We start from the raw sequence: 18,429 nt of genomic DNA, 5'->3' as shown, positions 1-18,429 counted from the left end.
CAAGGGAAGAAAAAGTGAGGCAGGCGAAAAAGAGAGAAGGATGAGGAGCAAAAAAGTCGAGTAGGGTGTGTTTCAGAAAAGCAGTGTGGGCGACGTCAAACCCAGCAGGCCGGGTGGCCCGATCCAAACGAATCGCTGAAGGCAGGGAGGGCCAGATACGATGCGATGTCTTGGAATTCGCAATGAAGTACGGAGTATAGTCACATCCATCCATTATCGCGATGGTGCACTTTTAAACCACCGACATGCAGCATCTGCATATGTATGTGTGTGTATTGTATGTATGTATGCAGCCGTATGTATTGGAAGCATCTGCACGACGGTTGAAAACGCTCTGACGTCTCGGGCGTTGGTTGCAGCTGTTTATTGACGCCGCTTTCGGACCAACACCAAGTTTGTCCCGTCCTGTGTACATACGTATGTACAACGGCGGGCTTTGTGTGTGTGTTGGGGGGGATTGGATTGTCGATTGTTCCCTCAATCATGGAAGAAATGAGAGGATCCATCCGTCATCTCGTGTTGATTGCCATGACCCCGCAAGCCTTTCGGCGTCGACCGTACTGTACCGTCAGCTTCGAGAGAGCGAGCGCACGCACCCTCTGAATTCTTGACTTGGGTTCCGGGGATCTCAAGTGCCCTTGTCCCGGTAGGGTTATGGTCGTGGACAGAAGCTGAACCTTTCGCAAGGCAAGGGAGAGGAGAGACTGGGAAAACCTAGGCAAAACAAGGGGGTCTGACCGCTGTTCGCCCCGGTTCTTGATAGAAATTCTCGAAGGTTTCGAAAAGGGGGCCAGGGTATGAATTTAGCGTGGGTTTGCGAACTGGAACGTGCGGGTGGGCAAGGAAAAAAAAAAGAGGAAGTGAGGGTGGATGGATTGGATTGGACTAGATTGGAGGGGATGGATACCTCAGGTAGACAAGGTCACAGCGGGACGCGAGGGGGTGATTTTAGTGAGGCTGGAGGAAGAGCCAGTAATTTCAAATTTTCTGTCTCTGTCTCTGTCTCTTTTCTTTTGGGCTCTTTGACTGCCTTTGACTGACAATTGCTTTTTGTTACTGGGTATCCTCCGCTGTGTAAGGATCTAACTACCTACCTGGACTGAATTGTACAGCGAGAGAGGGTGACGGCGGCTCTGGGTCCCGTGATTTGCATGTCCATCTCCATGAACGGGGAAGCATCCTTTGACGATCCGGACGAATTGGATCTGGACCGTCCATCCCTTTCGACCGCAAGCAGAAGTTACAGATCCTACGTTAACTCTTGTAGTGGTAGTGAATTAAACTCGAGCAACTCTAGCCGCGACACCACAACATAACACGACACGACATGACAAATTGATGATGATGACGATGCTGCTGATGATGAGGGGAAGGTATCAGACTATCATGTGATGATACAGAGACTGGTCATGATTACTCTTGTCTCTGGTTGCTGCCGTTGTCGGTGCTGCTGTCATCTCCACTATCACTCCTTGTTCTATGAGGAATTATCACCAATAACTCACAGACAAGTTACAAGCTGAGTCGAGATTGTGGAACCTCCCTCCTCTAGGCACGCACGCGGGTAAAGCAAATTTCTGGCCAGTTTAGTCATGACTAGACAAAAGCTTAAGCAACAATCAACAAGATTATTACCCAGTAGAGTTTCGTCTACATTCATCCTCCCCTCTACCTATAACAAGAAATAACCCAACAGTAAAACCCAACCCGCTCACTGCAGTTTTGCCATTAGAGCCTGAAAAATAAAGGGAGCCCCTACACTCGGCCCCGCTTCCTCGTTATCCGTCATGGTGATCGCTTGGCACCGTTGCGTTGATGACGTCCCTTTGCTCTGAGATGAGACCGCATTGACTTTGTTGCGATACGATATGAGGGTTACATACACTCAACTTTGAGTTTTGCTTGTTTTATTAACTATTTGTGGGCTAGAGATTTACATACAGTGCCTAGCGCTCTGTGATGTTCACAGATTGGCCATTCCAACATTGAATCTCATCTCACTGTTGATCTGGTAGTCTAGTTACATACTACACAGGAAAATGGACAAGGGTTGATCCAGATCACTGGGTCATCCTCCTTTTTTTCCCTTCTTTGAACATTTCCTAGGGACGGCCTAGGAAAAGTCCAGCCCAAGCATAATCTCCCGTCTGCAGCCTTGTTCACTAACCTGACTGACCAGTTACGCCGCATAGTACAAAAGCAAATACCAAACACTAGTGAAAATATGTTAATAACATCTTGCCGTTCGTACGGTGTAAAAAACCAGGTTGTTTTGTCGGATGATGTTGAACTCGGTGAACGTAAATAACCTCACCGACTTAGACCAGCCTAGACCTCGCTCACCAGAACAACTCATTCACAGCATCCATATTACATTACATTACACTTCACTTCCACTCTCACCACAAACGAGGCCTGCTTTATTACCCTTACCCTACTGCTACTCCCCAAGTCCGATCCCCTGCTCGCCTCTGGCCCTGTCTGTCTTGCTTTGCTTGTTCCAGGTCCCTTGCTGTCGATCCATTCCTGAGCACCCCATGCTATTTTCTACTGCCTTGGCTTTGACTCAGATGCCTTGCCTTACCTTACCCTGCCCTAGCAGGCCACTATGTGTACTTACTTACCTTACTGTCCTCCGTACCACCTATTCTTTGGTGCCAGACCAGCAGCCCAAATTCTTTCACCAACAGCGCTTGGATCTCACCGGCTCCCCGCATAAATCAACAACACCATGACTGAGAGCCGACGTTGCACAGCAGGGGCTCTCTTCTCATAGTCTACGGGCGTGCATGAGCGTGTTCGCTTAGGGAGCCAGGGGGGGGGCAACATATCCTCAGTGTTGCGATGCTCACGCTTCTCATGCTGCGGGCGGCGGTGACAGTATTGCATTGTTACAGTCCCCAGACGAAAATGAGTTCTCCTCCTCCTCCTCCTCTTCAGTTCACCTGCTTGCATAGCTGAGTGATTCGTCACTTCTCGCTTCAATCATGCAGTCTCGCGTGCAAAGAGAAAAGAGTCGTCAGGATACGTGACATCCTGGTCGTGAAGCCCATTAATCCTAGGGCTCAGACACGGCACAGTCTCGCAGCCTACTTACATCCTTGACAAGTGAGTGAGCAGCCCGGGCTTCACGGGATGGATGTATGCATGTATGTATCCGTACATATCTCCATCTGCAACTATACACATACAGTACCCAGGGGAGGAAAGAAAACTCGAGACCTTGATCCTAAATGACAAAAAGACTTAGGTAAATTTACATAAATTTATAATATCTACACTAAATTTAGGATATCTTTTACTGGGTTTATTTTGGCACCCTATATAAAGGTCTTGTGTTTTCTTGCTCCCCGAGGAGTACATGGAAAATTGGTGGCTTTGTCAGAACTCATATGAGCGCCCTCAAAGTTCGCTTCCCGTCTTATTCTGCTGTTGCCAACATGGTTCTCCTGGGAATCCTGGGCTCAGTAAGACCGGCCTGTTCCGTTCATGATCCTGAGACTTACATGCTTCCTGTTGTGATTGGCAGGTCGGGCATAGGTATAGTAGTATTCACCACCCTCTCCTATATGGTTCCTTGGTGACAGATCACTAATACAGACCAGTCAGTGCTTAATGAAATTGGACGGGAATAAAATGTTTCATTTCTCTGATATGCTGAAACATGGTCCCTCACATATCAAGCTTAAAACACCTTATGTTCAACCTGGGTCTCATACAGGCCAAGACCTGATCAACTCGTAGCTCGTCTTCTCAAGAGACGACACCGAAACCCGAGCACGGAAATAAAAGCCACCTTGTTCCATGTTACACGAGGATTTGGATACGACTTCGCACTGGAAGTATACGTATTTACAAGGATCGTTTACTATTTTCAGCCTTCAAAGGATCTTCCCCCAACAGATCTCACTTCTCGGTATGCATCCAACCAAATCGAGAAACCGGGCCAAGGGATATTCGAGCCCCGTGCCTTCTAATCTGACGTATCTCAAAGTCTCACTTATCGGTGAGGACGGTTCTTGTCTCGCGGTTTCGACTGCAAGGTTGCAGAATAGCAGGGTTGAAACGGAAATGTCAAGGGAACAAACGTCGATAATCCTCCGGATACTGAACTAACAAGGCACGTTCGCTTGGGTACACCATCCGGACGTGTTATCTCGAAACATTGCTGGCAATGTGCTACCTACTGAGTCACATTATTCCCGGGATCTGCTTCTTTCCAAGGCGAAACTTCAAGGGTCTGCATGGCTCGGTTGAGCGTAAGCAGGCTGCCTAGATATCTATGAATGGAAATCACAGTAGCGTTATATGCTGACCGCAAGTGGGAGTGGTGAGTTGATGTTCATGCCGCCTCGCATGTTTCTATACCCGATTATTCCGGGGAAAGGATTCGTTGTCATGTGCGGTAAGCACAGGTGCAAGTTCTTGTCAGCCCCCAACTTTGATTGTCAATATTGGTTATGGATTCAGCTCCCATCTGATAGAGGAGTATCCGAGTTGGTTGCCTGTTATGAGAGTACAACTCCCCTTTGGGTGATGTGACCGTTCGAGCGTCCCGATACCGCGGTTCGGGAAATGCAAGAGGGGGGCAAAGTTGTACTCAAATTGTATATTGATCATGGAGATCTCTTGTTGGTGTTGTCGCGGGCCGATTACAGCCAGCCAAGTACCGTATAAGTCTGTAAGTTTACCATAGTCTAACTTGACAACCACATGTTGCCTCCAACAAAGAGCGTGTGGCTTGATTGTGATACGCCTCGTGGTAATAGCTGTTGCTGAAACATGAGCAGTTGATTGGTATAGATGATAAGCGCGATACAAGGCAGACGGTGAGTGACGCGAGGTGATGATGCTGGGGTGACGGGATCTTCAAAGTCAATCGCAAGCTACGGCCAACTCAATAGCCTTATTTCCTCACTCTCAGTCGTATTCTCACACTTGTAGTCTCGTCTCGTCTGGCAATATCGAGCTAACACTAATCGACACCAACAAGTCATTAAGAACCCCTGCTTGTGTAACCCGAAGCTCTGTGCAACCATGAACCCATGCAAGGCGCCCATGTCGTTTTGAGGCTGAAGGGTTGGCATGTGAGCAGCCTGGTTCGACTATTGATGCAAGTCGCTGGTATTGTACTGTGAGGCAGGGGCATGATGCTACTGCAGTGTCAGGCAAAGGCAGATGTCTTTGTTGTCGAGTCTAGGTATGCAAGTACCTCTCAAGTCTCACAACTTACAGGCTCTGAGTCGCGCATGACAGTTCACGTCATGAGTTGACAAAAGCGTCACGGAGCATTTTAAGCGAGCGTGACGAGTAGTGGACTAATGCTGATGTGATGCTACTCAATATTTCCCAGGTTTAATGGTGATACCGTGGTATCATGAACAGGATGGCAGTGTTGTTATCTTGCTCATGATCAGTTCGCCGATACTTACTACAAATGGCCAAGACTGATATCAACCTTGAGAGGCCTGAGAGGTTGTGGCTACCATTACCCCTTACTCAATCATAGAGGACGGATACTGGATCTGTTGGTGAATTATTGTTCGAAGCATTCAAAATTCCGACGATGATTTTTCAGAATGTTATTATTATGATCAAGCAGATTCAAGCTATCCGTATAGGTGATTGCCATATAAAGCACAGTAGAAATAGAACCTAAAAACATACATTCACACAGTACACCAGAAACTCAGGACCCAGGCATCCGTCATTAGTTGGGCACCATCCTCCGACTCTGACTCCGACGTTACGACATCGCAACTTTTCCACTCCTTCCAACCAACGAAACTCAACCCCAAACAAACCCCAGGAGAGCCACGTTTCTTCAGCTCTCCCTAGCAGCAACAACAGCCGAGCATCCCGTTCCGTTTCGCACGCCTACTATTCTCCGATTTGCTACTCGTACCACGTTGACATCGTCCCCACCATTCAAACGCATCACCCACTTTCCGAGGCTTTCGCAATGGCTGGCAAGAAGGGTGACAACAGCAAGAAGGTAGCGGGCAACGCTCGAAAGGCCGAGGCCGCCGCCCAGAAGCAGGCCGCAAATGACGCCCGTCAAGAAGCTGCCGAGGAGGAGAAGTGGAACAAGGGCGCCAAGAACAACTCCAAGAAGTGAGTGCTGATGTCGCTCGAGGGCGCAGCTCAAGGTTACTGACATCGCTTGTAGGGAAGCTCAAGCCGCCAAGGCTGCTGAGGCTGAGAAGAAGAAGGCCGAGAAAGCTGCTCTGGAGGCTGAAGACGACGCCAACACCCCCGGAAAGGCACCCAAGAAGTCCAAGGCTCCAGTTAAGAAGTCGCGCGGTCTTGATCTTGCGCAGCTCGACGGCGACGATAAGCCCTCTGCTATTAGCGCATCCGGTATCGACAATGCTCTCGACGCTCTGGCTCTGACAGGCGGCAAGGACGAAAAGGTCGACCGACATCCCGAACGACGATTCCCCGCCGCATTAGCCAAGTACGAAGAGCGACGACTCGAGGAGATGAAGAAGGATGGCAGCGGCGTCGGCTTGCGCCTAGATCAGAGGAAGACCAGAATCAGAAAGGAGTTCGAGAAGCACCCCGACAACCCTTTCAACCAGGTCACGGCTTCGTATAACGCTTCGAGGGACGACATGGCCACGATCCGGGCACAGGAGAAGGCCAAGATCGAGCAGCGCCTCGGACACTAACCCTGGTCTTTGTTTCTTTTATTGGCATTGCGGGATACCATCATGAGAAGAGGGCATGCATGGCTGAGGATTTAAAAGTTTCATGACGGAGTACTTGCTTGGGAATAGACCATGGCTTGCATCTTATTGAGATGAAGGTGCTGCTACGATTTACGATTATGGGTCTACAGGAAGATACTCAGAGGATAGGGTTTGAGTAGACAAATGCTTTGATTCGTTTTTTTCTTCGGCATCGTGATATCACAGTTTAGGTACCTTACCCCACCGGCATGAGATGACCCCGCGGTTAGCCAGCCCATGGCAGAATCTGCGCCGCTGTAGGGTAGTGGAAGCGGTATCATGACCTTGGATCTAAAGCTGTCATGATACGTGCTACAGCGTGCCTATATTTCTTAAAGCTCCTATAAATACAGAGACTTAGATTTCCCCGAGCCAGTTTCTTTCATAATAATAATGATGGCCCATTTAACCTGTATGTGGTTCACGACTTGGAGTGCATGAACATCTCACACCCCACCATGTAGTTAGCTATGAGTCTTCACCGCCTGCCAGATAGCACCCAAGAGCTCTGAAGCTTCGAGATCTAACAACGACAAACAAATGTGACACAATCTCTAAAACCGATTCAGTTCCCTACACCTAGGTTCCTGATACAATATAACTCCACGATACACAGCATCTCGATACGCGATTACGCCTGTAGCATCAATGCCGCCCTTCAATAATATGAGCGCATTGCCATCGCTGCGCAAACAACAGCTCCTCTCAGAATTGTTTGTTCTTTACCAAGAAATACTATAAAGTACTGGGTTAACATGGAAACTCAGCGCTGGACTTAAGCAAGCATGTCCTGAGGGCATATTTGTTAGTCTAACCCCAGGCGATGCTACGCTCTGGTCTGGTGTTCTCTTCGTTCGCAAAGGTAACCAACACTCGTATACTTCCCCGACTCCAGGCCTTGATCTACGATGCTGATCTTGTGATTCTTATAGGCCCCTATTGCCCTGCTATACTCAGATTTCAAATATCATTCCCCGACTCGTATCCCCAACTCCCACCTCTGGTCGTCTTCTCAACAGACATGTTCCATCCTCTCATCACACCCTTGACAACATACATGTACACAACCGATATCCAAGAAAGTGGCACAGTGAGCGCCTCGGATCAAGAGCGATTACCACCAGGAGGCTTCAGCTTGCGCCATGGATTCTCGGATTGGTTCGGACGAGGACGACGGAGTATGGTGGAAGCGAAACAAGCGCCTGTGACGAGTCCTGGTTCGACCGGTAACTCCACAACATCAGCAAATCCATCATCGGGAACACCTTCTTACATGCGCACTGGGAAAAAGAGTGTCTCAGCTTATGAAGTTCTACACTACATCCGCAGTGCCTTTGACACAGAAGAAGTTCTCGACTCGGTACCCCTCGCGGCGGCAGGAAATCCAGGAGCTTGGCACGCATGGAGAACGCACCGCAAAGCAACGGGGAAGTTGGTGGAAGATACAACTGCAGAGGAGGAGCAGAAAGAACAAGAACAGAGCGAGCATAGGCCAGAGAGCGTAAAGTCGGGGTCATCTACGGCTACCCCAAGACGACCTGGAGAGTGGAATTGGGATGGGGTCTGGGAGGATAGAGTCAAGAAGAACGTTTCTGCGAGCTTGTCGGAGCCTGTCCTCTATGGAGAGACCAAGAATTCAGACGACCTGGTAAGTCTTCTGCCCTTAATGTGGCCACTTCTCCAAGAAGCTCTACTTACTAATTCTGTGCCTATAGATCAAGTTTCTTGCAATGGAGGACACTGATATCGACTCTGTGAAGGACAACCTGCGTCGAACACTTGGGCAAGCTACATAAACTTAACTTGCCTTAGAGTCCATACTCGTTTTAGTCTCTGGTGTTTTCGACTTCAGGTTCTTTAGATGCGGCCTTGCAGTTGTGCCTTAGGCAGCTAGCTGCTGCTCAAGGGCAATGCTTTCGATGTCAGGGCAGTGACTCTGCACCTCTTGTCTTACCTTAGCGTACCTACCATAGCATGATCTCCCGTTCTACTCTATTCACTCTAATAGCAAGAGCAACCTCGATACCCCTAAGGTCCCTCCCGAACTTGCTTTATGCTCCGTTCGTCTCCAGTAGCTGAATCTCAACTGAGAATGTTCATCACAACAACAACAACAACAACATCGTCTTTCTTCTCATTGTATGCATAAAGCATGCTACTGTTGCATCTCGAAACTTTGGTCATTCTCAACATTCTTGCAATTTTACATTACTTACCGCATCGTATAAGTTCCTTGACCGGAACGGAACAGCCACCATCGTTGACCAGAAACTGTATGACATTCGCAAAGGCCTAAATAAAAGGCCCACCGATTCCACTTCACTACATAAAGAACCAGAGATACACATTATAGGGAGGGACCGGTCGATTACTCCACTACAGTATACATCATGATGTCGAACCAAAGTTATGAAGATCTGTCCTACTGGGGCACTTGTGCCTCTGATCCCAGCGTCGTCTGCGAAAAGCCGAGTCCGTTGAGAATTGTGAAAGCTGACGAGAACATGAATAAGCGACATACGACAAATCAATCTAACCCAGGTAGCTCAAAACACAGGCGGTCAATTCAGGGGGACGGGTCTCTTACAGTCGCCAAGAGGCGCAAGATCAATCCAGGACAAACAGATGCAGATAAAGAAAACTTAAGATGGCCACATGATGACCCAGGTATGGGAGAACAAGGCAGTCTAGCCTTGCGCGAAGCCAAATGCTAGGTGCAGAATGATGATAGTCCACCCCTACGCTTGGGGATCACGCCCTCACCCCAGCTATCAGTCAGGAAGACAAGACAGATGCGCCCAGAGCCCAGGGGCCAACTGGGACAAGACCACCCTTTTCCCTCCCCGATATCAAGTGAATTGCCTGGGGTGTGTGATACGCGGCGTCCAGTCAAGGTCCGCCCACCTCTGACCAATATATATGACAGGGCTTTTCTGTCTCATGCAGATTTACCGCTTGCGCTTCATGCAACAAGCCGGGAAGAAGAGTCGCCACTATTCAGAAGAAGTCCACCTGTGGCACTGACTGAGTCCTTCAAGACACTACCCCGGCCAAGGCTAGAAAGCTGGTCAACACCAAAGATTACCATCACACCCGAGGCCACCACCATCGAAGAAGGTTGCCACAGATTTTGGGTGGCTATCGAGGTCTCAGTCAGACGTTGGCCTGAAAGTGCGATGAAATGTGAACCAGGGGCCCGTTAGGAGCGGCCAGATCTGTTTACGGATCTTGCTGATTTGACACAATATGACCAAGAGAGTACGCATTAAAGCCCCGTTCTGGAACAAACAGGTACTGACGGCATACACAGCAGGGGAGATTTGCGATGATATTGGCCTTGGCGATTTGGACGTCCAAATTCTGCCAACGGAAGAATCTTCGGTTATTCGCATTCTTCAGGAACAGCCCTTTCCCATGTAAGTACACAGACGAACGAGATCGACATATTGATCAAGGCGCACGCTGATTCACGGGAATAGTCACTGCTTGGACCCCGGATCAAGCATCTTTCTTCTAGCTCAAGTTCAGGTCCGTGTCTCAAAGGCTATGCGGCGATGCAGACGGAAGCGTTCACGGTCAGAATCGGACAACCTGATAGAAGCGCTTAAGGAGGAGTTGGGTGATTCTACCGTGAGCTACATGACCGTGCGGCTTTCATATCGAAATTCGGCGTTTCCCATGTGTCAAGACATGGGAATTGTGGAGGACGACATGTTCAGCATGCAAAGCAAGATTGAGACGGTAGCCACAGCCTCCGTGAAACTCCACAATGCCATGTCGCTTTGGTCTCCTCCGCCGGTTTCAAGATCCAGCCCACTATTGCCACTGGTAGAGAGACACTGGGGGACGACGAGCGCCAGAAAGGTAATGGCACAAATTGCTGCAGAAAAATACGGCCCCAGGGATTCAGAGCAAACGTACTGTTTGCAACAGAAGTATTCAGAAAAAACTGGCTATGGCACACATGGAAAGTCCACTTGGAATCATAGCCCTACGCCTCGGATTCCTCTCAGAAAGGCAAGCCTTCAGCGAGGCTGCACCGAGGTCGATCACCATAGTAGAGGAACGTCCTCTCAATCTCATCAGAGATTGAGGCAAGGGTCGTCCAGGTGTGGTAGCTATGCGTCAAGCTACTTGTCAAGGCAGAGTCGTGAAGGTCTGCCAGGGCCGAGAACCTTTAGGGGCGCGGGGGTGAGCAATTCGGTCCATACACGACCAAAAGAAGAGCACAGCCGAGATGGAAGTGATGTTCCTGCTACCCAAGGCCGAAGGACCTTTTCTGGCAAATCTGACAGCAGCACGTTATGGAAGAGGCGGTCACTCGGCGCTGACACCCTCAGGGGCTTGTTACCTTTGATGGCGGGTTTGTCCATAACGACAAGGGAGCAGGAAGTGGAGGAGCCCCGAGTAGCTTCGCCAGCGCGTAGCAGAGGCAAAAAGGATGCAAGCAAATGGGGATGGGCGTCATGGTTCTAGACTGATCCAGGTAGCAGACGAAATGGAGAAACTGTACACGTAGTGAGATTCGAATACTTTTTGTTGGATTGTCTACGAAGAAAGTGGTATTGCTACCTTGTCTAAAGTTCGTCTTTCCAGGGGATGGAGATCTGAGCACCCTTTCGCGCAACGGTCAAGGCAGCTGCTCGATTGGCTGCCGCGACAGCTGCTTCAATATTAAATTGGCCATCTTTGGCGGCTACAACGGCCAGGGCGTAAGAACCAACAAAGGTATCACCCGCGGCCGTGGTGTCCACTACGGTTGTCTTAGTCGCCGGAAGCAATGCGCTCTGGCCTTGTTTATTGACGAAATAGACACCACGGCCTCCGAGGGTGATGATGACATTGTGGACTCCACGATCAATGAAGACACGGCCAATGCGGTCCAAGCCTTGAAGGTCATCAAGCTCAGACTCAGCACAATCTGCAAGAATAGCGGCCTCGGTCTCATTAACAACGAGATGGGCCAGCCCATCGTAAGCATCCATAGGCAAGGGCTGAGCCGGTGCTGGGTTGAGAAGTACGGGAACACCATCCTTTTTGGCAGCTTTCAAAGCCTGCATGACAGTATCGAAAGGAATTTCGAGTTGCATGATCAGAAGGTCAGGACGGGGGCCAGGAAGGGTCTCAAACTCAGCAGGCTGAAGAGAGTGATTGGCTTCAGGAGACAAGATAATGCGGTTCTGGCCAGAGGGCTCATCCACAATGATGATAGCTAGGCCAGACTTCTGGTCTTGGCGGATGGCTACAGAATCGACAGCAACGCCAAAAGAGCGAAGGCTATCAAGCAGGAGGGTGCCATAAGGATCGGCGCCAACAGCACCCACCATAGAGACGACAGCCGAAGGATTGGACAGGTTCGAGTCTCGAGAGAGCTTGCCACAAGCAACAGCTTGGTTAGCGCCCTTACCGCCTGGCGAAGTGTTGAAATGGTTTGAGGTGAGGGTTTCACCAGGAAGGGGATGATGTGGGACATAGGAAACGAGATCCATGTTGAGAGAGCCCAGAATGGTGATGTGTGGAGTGCTAGCGTGAGAAGCCATCGTAGAGGTGGGTTGGAAGAGATTTGCAGAACGGGTTATTGCGGCTGAATCAAGGCTGGTGTTGCTTTCGCAATATGATGCTGTCTGTGTGTAGTTGAGGATGTAGTATCCGTACCCCGTAGTTGAATTGTCACGTCAGGGGTTGGTATTAACAGCCGGAAGCCGACGGCCCTCGTGTCTGTAGGTAGCGCCAGAGAGAGGCCGAGCGCAAAAGCAATGGTTGAAACAAGTCCGTTTATTTGCTTTTCTCAGCGTTTACGCGCAAGGATTCGCCGGTGACGCCGCAAACTTTAAGATGGTTTGTTCACAATATTGATTGACACGTTCAGCTTGCGGTGAAGAAGTTGTCAACTTGAGCTGCTGTTGTCGAGACCCAAGTCATGTGGACAAGATGGATCCCGCCTGCCCGAGGACGGTTAGAGAGCTGCCCGAGGGGCATGCGCAAGTGGAAGGTGAAAGTCATCACGTTTGGTGTGGGGTTGTTTCCATTTTGTCCTGCCTTCCTTGTCCTACCTGAATAAAGCCTTCGTTTATACATAAATGGGGCAGCGAAGATGGAAAGTGTTTTAAATTGAGAAGGAACTGTTTCTTCCAATCACGTCCCTAGGAGCGTATTCTATTTCGAGCATCATCAGAAGAGACAATTCCGCAACTCATGGAGCATCATGAGCTGTACTCCGTACATGTACCCATATTTACTGAGTGTCTAAAGGCACTATTGAACCTAGGCCTGATTACAGGTACATATGCAACAGACCAGACCAAAGACAGTTATGACAAGTGAAGTGCCGGCTCCTCACTTTAGCGTCGGTATTGAACCACATTGTCTCGCTCATCCTCTATTTCTGAGCCGTCGGTCCGTAGCTAAATCAGCACATGAATCAGTTCGACAACGACCTTGTTTAGGGGAGGAAAGAAAACTCAGGACCTCGACCCCAAATGACAAAAAGACTTAGGTAATTTAGCATAAACTGTGCCTAAATTTAGTATAAACTTGGGATACCTTTCGCTAAGTATTTTGTCAACTTACGTCAAGTTCCGATGTTTTCTTGCTCCCTGAGGGCGTGTACAGCTGCGGCAACTAAATCCTTAGCTCAGAAGAAAGTTAAGTGCTAGCTTAGGGGGCCTTTCTCGTTCTTTTTGTCCACTAAACTTTACTAAACGAGATGGTGCGCTCTGTTTCCCAGGGGTTGAAGCTCGTGGCGGATGCTTTGACTTTCGCGTAACGAGGCAACCCAGCCAAGATCATCTGGGCCCGAAGGAACGGAACCGAGGTTCTGTAGAGGGAACAAAACTAGCCAATTGCATCGTGGGAATTGTCTTGCCGCAGACAAAATGTGACAACAACCGAGACAACAAGACAAACATTCCATTGCATCATATCAACTGGTATTGAAGGATCAAGCTGATACTCCTTAGGCTAAATCACCTATCCACAAACTGCGTCATATTATCGGCCAAAGCCTTTTCTGTATTAACACGACAGCCAAGTCCTTTGGGAACTGGTGGGTAATATGAAGACTACAGCTCTAGCAATTCCTTATCTCTCATGCAGCCAGGGTCAATAGATGCACATGGGAAGGTGGGGACGGAAAAGAAGATCAGTTTGTTTATCACCGGTAACCAAAAGCTTCTTGGCCTCTCCTTCATTCCCTGTTCGACCGTTGCATTGTCCGTTGGTCTTAAGAATGATACATCAGAAAGCCAACAACAGTGTTTGCTTTGGGAGGATGTCGCACTTTCGAAAGCATCCCTTGCTCACTTTGAGTACTAGGTCAGTACCTTGTAGTTACAATCAATTTGAGTTTGTTTGCTTTTAAAAATAAAGAGACTTGCAGCAATTCCCCGACCATCTTGGTTCACTTACTAAGTTCTTAGTTACCCGCCTTAAGGTGCAACCTGAATCTCCAGGGACCACATGGGTCAATGATGTGTGGAACCGGAGAGATGCAAGGAAGGAACGCTAGATGGAGGGTACCTATTCGATGTAGATGGATCATAGTTGGTTGCTCTGTCCCTGTTGGGAATATGCCTGAGGTCCTGTCGTGCGTGATTCAGTGAAGCAACTTGAGGTCATTGCCTGTTCTTTCATTTAGCTCAACATCTGCTTCCTTCCCCGGTTTGTTTGCTACAATTACAACTTCAACTCCCACAAGAAATCCTCGTCTTATTTCACTTAAAGTAACTCAAACTCGAACTCACTTTCTCAAAGCTCGAGTCATGATAGAGAACTACCCATCTCAGGCCCTCTCTGGGCTGACGCTTGCCATTGCCACTATTTTGCTTCTTGCATGGGCCCATTGGCGCTCTCAACATACGCTGCCATTACCACCTGGTCCGCCTTCTGAGTTTCTTCTTGGCCATTCCCGTGTTATACCCAAGGAGAATGCGGCAGCAGTATACGCGAAATGGTCGAAAGAATACAGTCAGTTTGGCCTCTGTACATGCAGACGAATATTTTGCCCCTGACATTACCTTCAACAGATTCAGATATCATACATGTCAGATCCCTGGGTCGTTCTACAGTCGTGCTCAATAGCGCCGATGTAGCCAGGGATATCTTGGACAAGAAAGGCGCCAATTTTTGTGACCGACCCCGATTTACGCTACTGGAAGTGTAAGCCGGTCCCTGCTACTATCTAGAAGAAAACGTGATCCGAATACTTTGCTCATTTGGGTCTTCGGTAGCATGGGATGGGGAAAGACCCTGACTTTTCTTCCTTTTGGAGAACGTTGGCAAATGCACAGAAAGTTACTCCAGACCTCGTTCAGCAACACAAATGTACGCCAATGGCACAGCCTGCAGATAACAGAAGCCCGACGAACGATTCGAAATATACTCAAGAAGCCTGAAACTTGGGAAACCTCGTTACGCAGGCTTGCGGTTGCCATCGTTCTGCAAGTGAGCTATGGCACCCAAGTGCTCGAGGACGATGACCCCTACATCCAAATCGCCAACGATGCCATGCATGCCACTGGCAATGGTGGAGTTCCCGCCAATAGTATTGTTGATCTAGTTCCATTCGGTACGAGATATCCACACGATGGACCCGAAATCTTTAGAAGAGTGTGCTAATGAGCCAGTCTAGTTCGCTACCTCCCCGACTGTATTGTCCGCGACTGGTCCTTGCGATTTGCCCGACAGTGGCGTTGGGCTATTAAAAGGCTTCACGATGTCCCATTCGCTGCTGCACAAGCTGAATATGTGAGTTGGAGGGTGGTGGGTGACATGGGAAAACATCTCAAGAATTATCCCCCGTCTTGCCATGTGACTCACGTCTTTTGCAGCACAGATATGACCATCATAGAAACACATCTCTGGCACACCACCTCCTACGTGAGTATAAGGATAAGGAGTCCCATGGCCAGGAGCAACAATGGTCCCTTGATGATATCAAAGGGGCGGCAGGGGCGGTTTTTATCGCAGGAGCAGATACGGTGAGTCTACCAGCATAGTAGTTGATTTTTGAAAGCTAATAAAGTGGCCTTTAGACATGGGCTACATGTGTAATCTTTATTCTCAACATGGTTCTTCACCCGGAGATACAGGACAAGGCACAGCAAGAGCTTGATACGGTGATTGGATTTGATAGACTTCCCGACTTCTCGGACCGGCCCGCTTTGGTTTACATCGAGCATATTGTCCAGGAGATTTATCGGTACGCGGCATTTTTAACCAATCACTGACACAAAATATAAACTGACAGGAATCTTCACAAAGCTGGTCGCCACTGGCTCCTCTAGGTGCGTTGTTCATGTTTGGCAATGAAGAAACCCTGCAATGGCTACTAATGCGCGGCAGGGATCCCACACAAGTCGCTCCACGATGATATCTACAAGGGCATGCTCATTCCTAAAGGTATATCTGAGGCAAATTCTTGTTTCTGCTTGTCTAATTCAACTGATGATTTACAGGGTAAGACACTCTCTTACGATGCTGTCATCATAGTGATGCTACAAGGTGGGGAGGGTATCTGATAAGTACCAGGACTGTGGTCTATGCCAACGCTTATGCCATGGCTCATGATGAGCGGGTCTACAAAGACCCCCACGATTTCAACCCCGACAGATATGAAGCTGGGGAACCGTTTCCTGTTGGCAACTTTGGATTTGGGCGCCGGTACGTGACAGGCCAACCCCAACTGAGACTCGGGTCACGGCTTTTGAAATCTAGAACGAACTAATCACCACTAGGGTCTGTGTCGGTCGGTTTCTGGCCGACAATAGTGTCTGGATCATGGTAGCAACGATGTTGTCCGTACTCCGGTTTTGTAAGAAAATGTCTACAGACGGGAAGCTCATTGAGCCCCGAGTCCGATTTACCAATGGAGGAACCTGGTATGTTGAGTCCCCCTGTCTTTAGCTATCCCCACCGCCCCTCGATACCTCTGCACCCTTGCCAAACTAGAAACATGCACACAAGTATTTGATAATGTGGTTGACACATGGCTGACAATGGTATTTGCTGCTAGTCACCCTGAGCACTTTGACTGTGTCATCAAACCGCGAAGTCTCGCAGCTGAGGCACTTGTCAACAGCAACTCGGAATAGCGACAAGACATCCCTCCCAACAGCTTGGAAGAGTACTATAACATGTTGGATCAGGTATACCATATCAAGTAAGTCATGCTCAGTGTGTCTTGCGATGGCCGGCCAATCCTCACATGCTGTACGGAAGCAGGACAGGTCCCATGTGCTCATGGATACCAGAAAATAAGTGCAGATACTACGTACACTCTTTCACTGCAACATGACTGGCAGATACTGGGTTGTGTCTATTGATATCCACCAACAAAGTCGCAAACTTTTGCCATTTCTGGAAGTGCGCTTTACTTTCCCTTGCCCAGCACATTATAGTATGTGATAATGCTGGCTCTCTTCCCCTTGGATGAGCTGTACCCATGGCTTACTTCACCCTTACCTAGTCTCTGCATTTAAGATGCTTGAAGCCGGCTGCAGAGGTCACAATGGCTAACGCGATTTCCCCAAGACTGGTAGTCTATTTTAGCCGATCCACAGGACCCTGTTACTCAAGAAGGATTCCAATTGGCTCTTGATGGAATCTTCGAAGACCCTTGTAGAGGTGGGGCATCTCGGCAGAGTCATTCGCTTGTGTTGTGTTACCTCAGCCCGGCTCGTTGGTAGTCGAGTCAAAGCGCAGGACTATGGAGGCAGTAATGCATCTTTCAGTCAGCTTTGTGGTCACGACTCGTTGTCGACTTAGTGCAGGAAGAGGCACCACTCACTAACGCCCCATTCCTACACTATTACAGAGGACCATGTCTGTTTATGGTAACACATGTATAGTGGATGGAGATAACAAGCTAGCCAAGAAAACAAGACCACAGCGATACGTGACATCTTTGCTTGGCTGCTCTATAGAATCCTTGCAAGGGCGACTGGTATGCCTCGTTTGTAATCTACCTATCATACGAAAGAAAGGCAGGACTTCGGCCTAAATGGCGCGTTCTAGGACCAGCCCTGGTCATGAAATTTGGGTGAAGGATGCGAAAGCTGCATCTTCTTTCACATTATGTTGCATCGACGTAACAGGGATCAAGCAAACATTCTACATCTCCACTCTATCCCCGCTAGCTGCATAAACATACTGTATGTATTGTGTAGTACCGAGAAGCCGGAGTGGTTGCTGTCAAAAGCCCGCGGGCTTTTATCATGTATAGAGTTGTCCTTGATTCGCATCCATAAGACGCTGACCCGCTCTGTACCCAATTACTAGCATTCCATACGAGTCGCAAGTATATAAAGAAAAAGCAAGATAGTATCTCGCATTGTAATGTTGTATCTGTCAAGATTCTTGCGAGTGTTTGACGCCCATGTTTCATCACAGTCCCACAATGCTTTAGCTTGGACCTTGGACACGGGCCGTCGCGCCGCACTTTTATCTGCATTAGAGCATAATCATGATCGTCAAGGTTTCGGGCCAGTTCGGTGTTGGCCCGTCCCTGCCCTTATGCAAGCAGAGAAATCTTCATGGCTGACTCTGATGAGCATGTGAGTGACAAGCAGCACAAGCCGCAGCCAGTCGTTGTCATGGGTTCATCTGCTTAGCCGCACGAACCAACTGAGAAGCACACCACACCTTAGCCCTAAGTACAGTGATGTATCAGCCAAGTTGGTTCGGTTCAGCCCCAGATAAC

General features: G+C 48.9%; 5 protein-coding genes across 5 annotated transcripts; 4 read left to right on the top strand and 1 right to left on the bottom strand.

Annotated features, from left to right (window-relative positions):
• Positions 1-5,962: 5,962 nt before the first annotated feature.
• FMAN_02390 (uncharacterized protein) lies at positions 5,963-6,671 on the top strand (the record flags this gene model as incomplete). The annotated part of the gene is made up of 2 exons (XM_041819945.1): positions 5,963-6,114; positions 6,170-6,671. The coding sequence occupies 2 exons, from the start codon at positions 5,963-5,965 to the stop codon at positions 6,669-6,671; spliced, it is 654 nt and encodes a 217-aa protein (XP_041685874.1).
• A 726-nt stretch (positions 6,672-7,397) lies between these two features.
• On the top strand, positions 7,398-8,527 carry FMAN_02389 (uncharacterized protein; the record flags this gene model as incomplete). Its single annotated transcript, XM_041819944.1, has 4 exons — positions 7,398-7,444; positions 7,499-7,593; positions 7,664-8,379; positions 8,447-8,527. The coding sequence occupies 4 exons, from the start codon at positions 7,398-7,400 to the stop codon at positions 8,525-8,527; spliced, it is 939 nt and encodes a 312-aa protein (XP_041685873.1).
• A 597-nt stretch (positions 8,528-9,124) lies between these two features.
• Positions 9,125-11,207, top strand: FMAN_02388 (uncharacterized protein; the record flags this gene model as incomplete). The annotated part of the gene is made up of 3 exons (XM_041819943.1): positions 9,125-9,398; positions 10,042-10,147; positions 10,211-11,207. 3 exons carry the CDS (start codon positions 9,125-9,127, stop codon positions 11,205-11,207), a joined length of 1,377 nt encoding a protein of 458 aa, XP_041685872.1.
• A 101-nt stretch (positions 11,208-11,308) lies between these two features.
• On the bottom strand, positions 11,309-12,271 carry FMAN_02387 (uncharacterized protein; the record flags this gene model as incomplete). The annotated part of the gene is made up of 1 exon (XM_041819942.1): positions 11,309-12,271. The coding sequence occupies one exon, from the start codon at positions 12,269-12,271 to the stop codon at positions 11,309-11,311; it is 963 nt and encodes a 320-aa protein (XP_041685871.1).
• Positions 12,272-14,491: 2,220 nt separating this feature from the next.
• FMAN_02386 (uncharacterized protein) lies at positions 14,492-16,822 on the top strand (the record flags this gene model as incomplete). The annotated part of the gene is made up of 11 exons (XM_041819941.1): positions 14,492-14,696; positions 14,756-14,888; positions 14,960-15,297; positions 15,361-15,476; positions 15,560-15,709; positions 15,764-15,930; positions 15,993-16,015; positions 16,074-16,130; positions 16,193-16,391; positions 16,466-16,609; positions 16,744-16,822. The coding sequence occupies 11 exons, from the start codon at positions 14,492-14,494 to the stop codon at positions 16,820-16,822; spliced, it is 1,611 nt and encodes a 536-aa protein (XP_041685870.1).
• Between the last annotated feature and the right edge of the window lie 1,607 nt (positions 16,823-18,429).

The sequence above is a fragment of the Fusarium mangiferae genome, assembly GCF_900044065.1.
Source record: "Fusarium mangiferae strain MRC7560 genome assembly, contig: FMAN_scaffold010, whole genome shotgun sequence".
Lineage (NCBI taxonomy): Eukaryota > Fungi > Ascomycota > Sordariomycetes > Hypocreales > Nectriaceae > Fusarium > Fusarium mangiferae.
Note: the sequence above shows the minus strand (reverse complement) of the source record. Positions and strands in the feature narration are given on the sequence as shown.